The sequence below is a fragment of the Vidua macroura genome, chromosome 1, assembly GCF_024509145.1.
Source record: "Vidua macroura isolate BioBank_ID:100142 chromosome 1, ASM2450914v1, whole genome shotgun sequence".
In the NCBI taxonomy this organism is placed as follows: Eukaryota; Metazoa; Chordata; class Aves; order Passeriformes; family Viduidae; genus Vidua; species Vidua macroura.
In genome coordinates, this window is record NC_071571.1 from 35,268,523 (window position 1) to 35,280,831 (window position 12,309).

Below are 12,309 nucleotides of genomic sequence, written 5' to 3' on the forward strand. Positions count from 1 at the left end.
CATGAACTACTGAAGAAGAACCCCTCTACTTCTATACAGTACCACAGGCTGGTTTTCATAAAGAGCAGGTGGTGCCACACTCTCAGTACAGCATCCTCAAGTCAAGACATCCTGCAGCACACTGCAACACTGACCTGCAGGAATGCTGTGTATACCAAAGCTGAGGAGTTTCATGTTAACATGAAAGTCATGATTCCTCATGACTTTCTGGCATTCTTACACAGTTACAACAGAATTCAGTTTGAAATAACTGATTTGTCAAGCAACTAACACTTTAGCAGCAGAAATGCAGCTGCTGCTAAAAATCATTCCCTCTATAAAAGACTGGTCAAAACCAGCATTCCCTTCCTTCCTTCCCTCCCCTGTCCTAGCATCCCCTCCTTTATGTGAAAGAATACTTCAATTCCCAGTGTATCAATTCACCTTTACAGATCTGTGAAGCCTCTAAAAAAATCCACCTTGTACTTCTTCTGGATTAAAACTTACATTATGGCAGAAGTAGAAAGCCTCACATGCATTACTCTGTCAAACCAATGGTCCCACACAGTTCAATATTTCACTTCAACATCTGTCAATAGCAGGATCCTCCCCAGAAGAAAAGTTCTGAAATAGAGTACTTTCACGTTAACATATTGATAATGGGGTTTTTGCTAACTATTTTGCAATGATTACTTGCAGAGGGGTTGTAGTTCTTGGTTTTAACAGAAGGGTTTATTTAATAGAAGAGATGAACAGACGCTTATTTCTGTGGGAAGTCTCCCATAGAAGAACAGCAACAAATCCTGAAAGGAAACCTAACTCAAGGGACACTGTGTCTTTCAGATCCACAATTGTTGCTGATTCATAGAGGAGGTTCAAAAACGAGACTTCACAAAGTTTACATACAACATAGCAGGACACGAGAGATCCCAGCCCCATATCACCAGATGTTCCTTAGAACAAAATCCCGGGGGATCATGCAACCTAAGTGTGAAAACACTGATATGTAACTAATGAAAGGACTCGCAGGTAAGGATGGGCTGATACTGATCAGCATAACAAACAGACACAGAATACCAGCTGCCTAACCACCCCCAAGTTTCTACAGGCTTTTTTTCTGCGGGGCTTTTTTTTTTTTTTTTTTTTTTTTTTTTTAAGGGGGTGGGGTCTTCGAGTGTTACAGTTGGTTATCTTCAAGGAAGAGTAACAAGGAGACCCACAGCAGGATGTACGAGTTTTCTACGCGGAATTTGGCCTCACACACATGAAAACACGAGAAAATACCATTGCTAAGAACCATCTTTTCATAGGCGGCAAAGTGGCAGCGCAGACCCTCCCACCTTTGTATCCTGATACCGCACAGGAGACAATAGGTAGGACAGGGGAGACACCAGGAAAGGACAGAGCAGCGAAGACAAGTATTTTTCACCAGCTGGGATGGAAACCGAAGAGCCTGGCAGACAAAGAAGGGTGTGATGCGACGACAGCAACAACCCACTGAAGGCACCAAGAACCTCCTCCGCTTTCAGAAGGGGAGCGCGGGCTCGGGGAAGGTCTGTCACGACCGCGGGAGGCGAAAGACACGGCGGCCGAACAAAAGATTTTAAAGGCCAGGAAGGGAAAGGTGGAGGGACGAGCAGGCGGCTCCCGGGCACGTGAAACTGCGCAGGGCAAGGGCCGGGTCCGGGTCCGGGGGAGCGGCGCCAGCTCCAGCTGCAGCTGCATCTCCCGGGCACGCCGCCTCCCGCGGGCAGCCTCCAGGTCGATCCCCTCACACCGGCCAGTTCCTCAGGCCCGGGGAGCCCCGTCCAGAGACCCTTCCCTCCCCAAAACAGGCGCGGGGCAGGGCTGGCCGGGGGGAGCCCTCAGACCCACCCCCATCACCCCTCGCGGGCTTCCCCTCCGCTCCGAGGCGGGGGCTCGGCAGGGACCCGCGGGCGAGGCAAGGCGAGGGGCGGCCGGGCTGCCGCGGCCACCTGTTCGGCCCGGTACCTGCGACGGACGGCGGCTCCCGCCCGCCCCGCGGGGGCACCGGCGCCCACACCGGGCGCACATGGCGCCTCCCACCCAGCCCGGACCCCAGCGGCGGCAGCAGCCATGCTGCCTCCCGCTGCCCGCCGCCTGTCACCCGCGCACGCACGGCACCCCGCGGCGGCGAAGGGCGCGGCCGACGGCACCGGGAGGGGAGGAGAAGGGAAGGGAAGCTCGGGAATGCCCACCTGCTCGCGGAGTTTCAGGAACACCATGGCGAGCGCGCGCCGCCGCCTCCGCCCGCCGCCAACGACTCCCGGCTCCGCGCGCCGCGCGGCCACGCCCCCCCGCCGCCACCGCCCGCGCGCCGGCCGCGCCCCCGGCCACGCCCCCCGCGCCCGCCGCCCCGCGCCGGGGCCGCGCGCCCTGTCCCGCTGGGGGCGGGGCCTCTTCGCGCCCCGCCCTCCCGACCCCGCCCCGCCGCTCGCGCCCCCGAGCAGCTTCCCGAATGAACCCGCCCGCCCGCTCCACCAAGGCCTTCGCTGATTGGCCCTCGAGAGGCGGGACAGAGTAAGGGCGGTGCTGATTGGCCCTTGGGAGGCGGGGCAAAGTAAGGGCGGCGCTGATTGGCGGGTCGGGCGCGGCGGGCCCGGCACGGGGCGATAACGTGGGACGGGCGCATGGGAGCGGAGCGGAGCGGGCACGGCCCGGGAGCAGCGCGGCCCTGGGGAATCCCCAGGCGGGGGCTCGGCGACTCGGAGCGAAGAGCCCCGAGACGGGGTTACCGGCACAGGCGGCTTGGCCCGGGGCGGGATTCCTCCGGCACCAAAGGCAGCTCGGAGCTCCTGATCCCAGGGGAAGGAAGGAGAGCTGGAAGGGCATCGTGCTGGGGGGTGTCAGCAGGCCACAGAAACACACAGAGAGGCGCTCTGACAAAACGCCAGACGGAACAGACACGTACAGATAGAACACAGAAGACAGTTAAGTCAAAAAAGAGAAAGATGGTTTTGCAATGTATTTATTCAGTGTTCACCTCGTTTAGCAGAGGACCAGCAGAGATGTCATCTGCAGCGCTCTGATACTGTATTTTTACAGATAATTTACAGGCTTATTGTATGCTGTACATCAAGCACGAAGTGACATACTATGATAGGTAGGACATAGGTGGGACTTGAAAAACCTCTTGTGAAAGGAACGAGAAGCAGTGTACAGGACACTGAAACCAGACTGTGCTGCTCTTCCATAAAATAATGCTGCAGCCAGCCAGCCCAACATAGTAACTATGACTGGGGAGAGTTATTTTCTCCTGAATTTTCATTTCCCCTCCAAAAAAAAAAATAGCAGACTTGAGAGACAGACTTTCTGGAATTGCATACTGCTACAGACAACGCTGATATGAATGTTTCAAGTTTCTTGATTTTCTTTTAGCTTCAAAATAGACTGTGACTTTTTATTGCTCCACATACAGTTAAATCTACTTAGACTTTATTATTAACCTAAGAAAAACGAATGTTTAATAAAGCAATGAGTGTGTTCTGTGTGAACGCTCATTTGCGTGGTTTTGCCCTCACTCATGTGCTTGTTATTGATTCCTGCAGGAGCCTGGCACATGGACATGTTCTTCTGGAGACTGGCAGCATGAGAACAGAAGGGTTTTCTATAGGTGCTAGCTGAGGCAGGTATTTTAATTAGCTTTGAATACCAGTGATCTGATGGAATCACTGTTTGTTTGGGTTATTTTATTTTAACCAGTTAAGAATTGTAGTCTGATTTTACCAGGCAAAGAAAAAAAAAAAAATCAACATTGCCACATTTTCTAAATTAATGTTTTTGACATGTGGATATGTCCAGGAATGCTGATTATGATAAGTAAATGTTTTAACTAATTTCAAAGAGCCCTCTAATTTATTATTTGTGTACCTATGGGGGTTTGTTGTTGTTGTTGTTGTTTGTGAATAGAAATATTTTGTAAATTGCAAATATGAAACAGGTAAATTTTGACACTATGCAAAACAGTAAAGGACTGTGATAGCAATGTGGTAAAGAGACCAATGGTTGTGGAAATTAGAGATAATTTTATCAATGCAGTCAGTGAAGGAGAAAATGACATCAGGAAGCATTGCCTTTGTCTGTCCTCAAATTAGACTGCTCCTTTTCAAAGTGAAAAGAATGTCTGGGAGCTGATAAAAGTTATTCTCCCTGTGAAGCTTGTGAGCTGATGGAGTTATTCAGAAAAAACATCTACTTTCAGCTCACCTGCTATTTCAAGCAATTTATGTAGACAGCTTATCCCACATGAAAATATCTCACCTGTCTCAGGAGCACCTGGTGCAGCTTGGAGCCAGGTCCTGATTCAGTGGGGGAAGGCAAATCTTTACATTATTGGTTTTCCAGCTCCTTGTTCCAGTACTCGGGATACAGCCAGGGACAGGCCTGTTGGCTGTACCATCTGCACTTAAATATGTCATCAACCAACAGATCTCTGACCACTGATCTTTGCTTTTTTTCCCCTCTGGGTTACAAAGTAATATAGCATGAAAAAGTTCAAATGGTAACATGCAGAAGTAAAAATATGGATCTTGGAGATACCTGTCTGTTTCAGTTTAAGCACAAAAGGTTGTTGAGATGGCTTGCATACATGAAGGTGGATAACACAGAAGTGGGGGATTTTCTGAGTGTTGTTTCCCTGATACCAATCAGTTCCATGTGGATATTTTTACTCAAGGCACAATATAAATTGATTTCTTATTCCGAGAAATGCAGCCCAAATTGTTATTAGAACTGAAATAAAAAAAAATGAGAATATCACCAATATTGGTACTGTCTGATCTGCTAGTGTCCCACAAAATACAGTATTTGACTGCAGAGTGACAGAAATAGAACAGAAATGAAACCTCAGAAGTTAGATGTAACAGTGCCGCAAGAAAATGAGTGATTTTAAATGTTTTGTTAAAGGGTGAGTAACTGCCCAAGCGTCCCTTAGGAACATTCACTGAATATTTCACACAAGTCTGAGTATTGACACACACATACTGAAAGCCACAGCATTTCTGATAGAGTTCAGAAGATATGTCTGCAGAAGTTAAGAAATTTCCACAACACTTTTTAATTGGACAATTTGTAAATTATTAGCAGCCCGGTTCTCCTGAGGGCACACTTTCAGCAGAGAGCCATAGGCTTTGACTGCACAGCTCCCATTAATGTTAATATTAAATCTTCATGCTGTAACTTATCCCACAGTATGTAACACTACCCAGTGTTTTAAAGATAGGCCTGTATGTGCTGCACTGAAATACATAACGGGATCAAATTGAAGAGACTACAGAAACCTCATACTGGAGATATTTTTTGAGCTCATCGGAAACGTCCTCTTGATTTATTTACTTTGCTAGGAATGCCTGTATACTTGGCTCTTTCTGACTGAGGGCTTCAACCCCAGTGAAGTAGGTATTCATTCTTTTTTCATTGTTCAACGTGGGTAAACAGGCACAGAGGTCAACAGGCTTACACAAGGTCATGGCATGAGTCACTGATGTGGCTAGGAATAGAATCCAGGAGTCCTCATTGCCACTGATCTCCTCCAAACACTGCCCTGTACTCCTAAATTAAAGCAGGGCTAATTTTATTTTTGCACAGAATACAAGGTGCCCAAAATCAATAGAAATGTTATAGTTTCCTACAGAGGGATGCATTTCTCTTTATGGCCCTGAATCAGCACTTCTGGGGAGCTAGATGGAAACTGCACTCATTTTATGATAGTATGCTGGAAGCATCATCATAAAGATTTTTACACATTCTGTGACACGTTTTATCCATCAAAATCTAAACCAGTCAAGGTTTTGTAGTTCTGTCCCAGAGATTACATTTTGAATTGTTGGCTGTTCATAGCTACTGATTGAAGTGGAAACATATTAAGTATCATAATGTCTCCATCAATCAAATAGCATCGATTGGCACTTCTAAAGCACCATTATGCTTATGGTAGCTCATTTGACCAGCTTAATACCTGTCTGGTGCAAAGAGGACATGAGAAAACTCCTGTGCCCTCCTTATTCAAGAAACAAATTTAATATCCAGAGGAGGGTAGGGCAAATATGAGTGTCCTTTGAACAATCAGCAAGGGACAGGGGCCAGCAAAACAGCTCTAAGTTCCTATCAGTCCTGTATTCTAAGAAAAAATCAAGTAGAAGTGAGAGAAAATAGAAAATTAAGAATATATAGAATGAGAAAGCAATGGCAAGAAATTACATCACTCACATTTTGATTGGAAAAATGTTGCAGGAAGTTTGTAAGATGTTTGGTGTGTCCTTATGCTGCCTATTTTACAGTATTACTGGTAAAAAATACACAGTAATACTGGTAAAAACGGGATATAAAGGAGGCTTTTACAAAGGTAGCAGTTTTACCTGGAATTGCTTATTAGAAATCTTGTTCACATTTCTGCTATTTGAAAAACATGCAATTTTTTCCCCCATGAATTAAGTTTATCTCTTCATCAGGAGAGGGTCTCAAAGAGGCATATGAAAGGTACAAGGGACCCTGGCCTCTGGGCTGACACAGAGGAGAATTTTATCCGAAATCTTATGATTTCTTTTTTTACTGTCTCCAAACTGTCCAAGCGTAGTGAAATGAAGTTGTATGCTTTTGGGAATGAGATCTTAAAAAACTATTAGTTCTGAGTAGCTGTGAAGCTAAAATGAATATAATAAGCATTAAAGAAATAAATTTTATCTTTAAAATTACCTGAGACATGGAAAGAGAAAGAAAAACATAATATATTTTCTGCTATTAGCCCACCCCAAGATGACACCTTCTTAAAACACAATGAATATCAGCACCCTTATACAGTCTCACATCAACCTACCTTGAATTAGTGTTTACAGACTAGAATATTTTCTTACATATCTCTTTATATAAACAAAATGGAATATTTTACTTACATTTTATTTATTCAACAAAATACTCGGCTTTGAGTGGGATGTGATTTTGCAAAGTATTTTTTCTGGCTTGGCCAGTTCTTTAAAGACTAACACCCAACATGAAGCACCTAAGCCCAATGAGAGTGGATGAGTTTTGGTCAGTCACCTTGGCTAGCTGAAAGCTTTATGCACCACAGAAGTCTTGTTGGGAGGTTTCACCTGCTACATAAGGATATTTTGTTGAAATGCATTTCACCAGTTCTGTAGCAAAGTATTAAGTGGAAATAGTGAAAGTATTAAAATGGAAAGGCTGATTTTCATGCGAGAAGCAAAATAGAGGATCTGACTTCTGAATGAGAAATTTCTGGGCATCCAAATCCCTTACTTTCTGATGGTGGATGATATAATTCTAATATTGCAACAAGCTGCCTGTTTAGAGAAGAGGATTTCTGCATACATAAATTTCCTCTCCTGATGAGATGAAGATCCCTTATTGACTATATCCTCTGGTTTTTGCTTTCAGACTGGTTTGGTTTCAATTGTGGGAAAGTGATTCCAGTGAATAGTTTACGTATTTGGCTATAAAGCACTGAAGTGGTCACCAGGGTGGGGGTAGGGGAAGAAGGGAAAAGACATTTTTTCCACTAGCCAAATTCCACTGAAAATGAGACCTGTGAAAATTAGCTACATGTAACACAATATGAGCTCAGAAAGGAGGACAAGTTGGAGTTCTGCTTTCATGGAAGTTCCCCTTTCACACCCAACACTCTGGGAGTAGGTGCCATTACAAAGGGAACAGTGTCTATAAGGAAAAGTGAAGGTGAAGAAAAGCTTATTTTTCCAATACCACAGTTTCTGCAGTAATGGTCAACTTTCTCAGCTCTCATTCCTCTCAGGACAGCTATATAAACCAAAATGCAGTAGCTATACACACCTATTCTTACCTAGTAATAATGTGTTGCCTGATGCCATCTCATGTAAATGGCTACTACGCATCCAAATGTAGTAATGTAGCTGCATTGCCACACGTTGAGAACCTCCAAAAAACTTTTAAGTTCACAAAATACACTTGCATGCTCCTTAATTGCTACATCAGAGAGCATTTCACTGTCCAAACACAGCGGAAGGATGATCACTGTGCAGCCATTGTGGAAATAAGATTCTGTCATAAAGAATATCTGTCCTTAAAGCTGATTTTTTTCTTGGAAGTACAATTTTTTTTAATACTTTGATGATGTGCATGAGCCTACAGCCACACAGGTTTGTATGTAAACTCTTCTCAGGAAAGTACTTTTATCATCTAAAGGAATAAAGTGCTTGAGGCAGAAGACAGGAATCTCTAGGAAATACACTACTGTGATGAATACATTTGTCAACCGAATGCCACAGTGATGGATTTCAGGAAAGATGAAAAGGTTTTTCATGACAGCAAGAAATTTGTAACTCAAAGAAGAGAAAATGAAGCAAACAGTTTGCATTTATCTTTGCATCTTAATAGACAACTTCATTCCTGTTTTCAGGATGTTGTCTTCATTCTCATGCTAAAGGATTTTCATTTGTATAAAATATTAAAACAAAATGGAGCCGTACAGGTACAGGTTAGTACTGTGTCAGTTGCAACAGTCAGAGAACCTAATATATGGATATTTTAGTCTGAGATTTTTCATTAGTATGGATTTTGGAGTTGCTTTGGACCTGACAGTTGACATGCACAAAGAAAATGCATTAAAATACCTCCACCTTTATTATTAATTAGGATTTGATAACTTGCTGCTCCTGCCCTCCCCTAGAACATATGCCACAACAAATGAAATCAGAAAGGCGTTTCAGCTCTTTGATAGTTGGGTCTGCCACTACAGTGCTGGAATCCGTGGTGTGGGGTTTTTTTTGGCTTTTTTTTTTTGGTTTTTTTGGTTTTTTTTTTTTTTTTTTTTTTTTTTTTTTTTTGTTGTTTTTTTTTTGTTTTTTTTTTTTTTTTTTTTTTTGTTGTTGTTGTTTTTTTGTTTTTTGTTTTTTTTTTTTATTTAGTAGGTGCAAAGATTGAGCCCTGAGCTCCAGCAAGCTGCATATGGTGTGTTTTCTGCTCAGAATCTGTACTGGTGATCTGCTCTCCCTCCTTACCTGACACAGCCTGAGTTTCTTAACTTGTAGGGCATGGTGAATAACCTGTATTTTCATTTTCTAAATAGCAAAGTAGGATACTTTTCTTGGAAAAGTGGAGAGAATAACCTCCACATCAGCCAGCACTGGGATGGAGGTAATTAAAGGTCTTTTACTAAAGACATTAACACCAAATATTCCCTCAAGTACGGACTGTAGAGTACTATATTGCCATGAGGTGAATTTGCTAAATTTAAATTTATATACACAGAAATAGCATAATTTAACAGAAATACTGGAAAAGTTCCATATAACATATTTGGCAATGGTTCTGTACAGGCGACTGGTCTGTGCAACACAGTGTTGACTTAGGAAAAGACTTTGCATTTGCCCACACGCCCAATAGTAAGTGAACTGGAATGTGAGCATGTATTGGAAGTGCTGCACACACTGTGTAGTTATGTTTCTAAATTGCAGGTTTTCCAATTCAATAAAGTAATATGATATTTATTTATTGTGTTTCTGAGAATTATGTCCTGCAGTCATACAGTGGAATTGTGTTACCATTACAGTTGGTTTTAAGTTGATTGCCCTCCGAAATACGAATCGAGGATGAGAATCACTGTTAGACCTGCCAGGGATCCAAGGATAAGTGGCATCCTCCCTGCACTATAGCTCAGACACACCCACTCACACATAACTCTATGTTTTACCCATATAAATATATCTATTTCATTACTGCTGTCATTTAGAGCAGATATTTGGCTGAATGTGGAAGTTTTCTTTTTTCGGTATTATTACTATTTGTATTACTGTTCCAGCTAAGATTTCCTGCTGTTCATTTCTTTCACAAGTTTCTGTAAGCATCAAAGCAACACCCTTTCAGCTGCAAAAACATCGTTTTGGTAGAAAAAAATGCAGTTTCTGTGGCAGAGATCATGCCCCGCAAGCCTGAGGCAGGTGGCGGTGGCGCAGGATGCAGGGACGAGCAGAGCGGTGGCTGTGTCAGCTCCCGGGTAACCTGACCTGTGTCTGGCAGCCGCAGGAGTGGTGATGGGCTGAGGCCGTGGCTGGATTGGTTTTCAGTGGACTCCCTGCCACGGGCAGGGCTGCACGACTGCCGACAGCCGTGGCAAAGCGGCAGGAGTGCCTGATGGGGGCAGAGGAGGCTTCTGAGGGTCGCTTCTGCCAGGGGTTTGTATGGAAGAGGTTGCTGCTGTGGCAGTGGCCAGCCAAAGGTCAGAGCTGCTGGGCACCAGGTGGATTTCAGGGGTCTGAGACATTTTTGTTGGGGGCAAACCGGTGGAGTCGAGGTGAATGAATCTGGCTATGCTTCTAACACTTCCAGAAAATAGTATGTCCATCAGAGCGTCATAGGACAAAAAGAGTCCTGAATCCACAGATTTCTGGCAGCTTTTTGGAGAGAAAAGGAAGCCAAGTTGCTCAGCCTGCATTGCATCTTCCCCAGCCACCCAGAACCGCCAGTGCCAGCCTTGCACTGCACCTGGTGAGAGCAACGGATCAGCTCCACTGCATGATCGTATCTGGTGTTAGGCATTATTAATAGTTTCACTAGTGGAGATTGGCCAGAATTGTGCTTCTCTTTGTGCCAAACAAATACAAATAAAATGTTGCTCAAAAGTCCTTTTAGTGTCTGATACCTTTGCTTCTCCCCTATGAAAAAGCGCAGCACAAACTCCTTCACCTCACATGTGGTACAGACATTTACATCTTTGGAGCTGAGGTCACTGCACCACTGCCCTCCCACCATGGGAACCCAGCGATTCCCTCTGCACTGATGTGGCCAAATCCTGCATAAAACAGGCTGTGACTGCTTAGCCCATTGTTCACAGGTACATGTAATGACTCACAATGCAAAACAGAAGTACTGTGCAAGGCAAAGTGGTTTTGGCTGGGAATCACATATTCATCCACCTGAAATCAGTGTTTGTTTTCTTTTAGCTTTTGTACAGGTCTGCATGAGGCCAAGCAGTGTGAGGACACACTAGAGGGGAGGGAAAAAGAAAGTTGACACTTAAAATATGGTAGTAAAAACTGCATATCTCAATGTAAGATATAGATCTGTGTGTATGTATTGGCAGGTCTGCATGTGCTGAGCTGCAGATTTTCACCCAGTGTAATAATTCTTGTGATTTCTCTCAGACCATCAGCAGTGCTGAGCTGGAACCGTCTCCTGATAGCCGATTTTCCAGCTCTGTCAAAACACCTCAACTGCATAATAAATAATGCATATGGGCATTCTCTGATCACCCATAAACCCAAGAGGAGATATACATAATCTGAAACTTTTACTGGTTCATGGGAGGTTTTGATCTTCAGACAATTTGCCAAATCAAATCAGAAGAGTACAGAGGAAAAGTATTTCCTGATGACAATTTACTTGGCAGGCTCTGGAGCAGGACATGACCCAAAATGGGATGTGTGGCACACCAGGAGATCAGTGGCCTGGGACCCACCAGCACTGGGTGCCTGGAGGTGCCTGCAGCTCAGGGACCTCACTGCTCATCTGGAGCTGGCAGCAAGGAATCATAGCCAGCCCCAGGCAGCATGTGCCCACCACAGCAGCCTGGTAAGTTTTGATTCAGTTTTCTGATATGTAAGTGTCAGATATCCTGAGTAAATAAAGAGCCACCAAGAAAAGGCTGGTTATGTCTTCTGAGCAGTATGTAAATCTTGGTTTGTGGTTGTATCAATCTAGTCCCTCTGAAAAGTCTAAGAAGATGTGCATTCAGTATCTCATGTACCCTAAAGGTTAAGACTGCAGCAAGAATTAAAAGAAAAACTGCCTTTCTTATTTTTAAAGAAATATATTTTTATGACTTCTGCCTGCCCAACTCAGGGTTTCTGAATGCTTGGGGCTGGCACTACCATAATTTCCATTATCACACAATCCCTTTTCCAGCTCCCCTGAACCAGATTGGTGCTCTTCCATTTCAGGAAACACCAGGGTGGATAAAGTGAGCTAATAGGATGCCCCTCACTCTTTCCTAATCCTCAGAAGAGGAGTTTTGCAGTGAGGCTATGGTTTCACAGGAGCTGCCGCAAGCAGCTGGGGATGTGAGCATCCCTGGATGCACTGCCAAGAACCTGCTTCTGCCACCTGGGCAGGCAGGCTGAAAAATAACTTTCTTCTTTCTATTTTTTTTTTTCCTGAATGATCTTTAACTAAGACCTGTCCACTGAGTCAGCTCATTGCACAGTCACAGAAATAACCCTTCTAAGCATGGTCAAGGTCAGCACAGGGCTGGGAGAGAGGGGTGGGAGCCATGGAACTGCTTCCACTGGCTGCTGCCAAGCACACGTGTGAAAGCACATCCTG

General features: G+C 44.5%; 1 protein-coding gene across 2 annotated transcripts in view; it reads right to left on the reverse strand.

The window, feature by feature from the left end:
- The window catches only part of ANKRD28 (ankyrin repeat domain 28), a 121,501-nt gene extending 119,238 nt beyond the window's left edge, over window positions 1-2,263 (reverse strand). The window contains exon 1 of one of the 2 annotated variants that reach the window (XM_053977685.1): window positions 2,199-2,263. In XM_053977685.1, coding sequence (XP_053833660.1) covers window positions 2,199-2,225 — 27 coding nt within the window. In that variant the 5' untranslated portion in view covers window positions 2,226-2,263. The remainder of the gene's footprint in view (window positions 1-2,198) is intronic. The other variant, XM_053977675.1, reaches the window with a different exon arrangement.
- Between the last annotated feature and the right edge of the window lie 10,046 nt (window positions 2,264-12,309).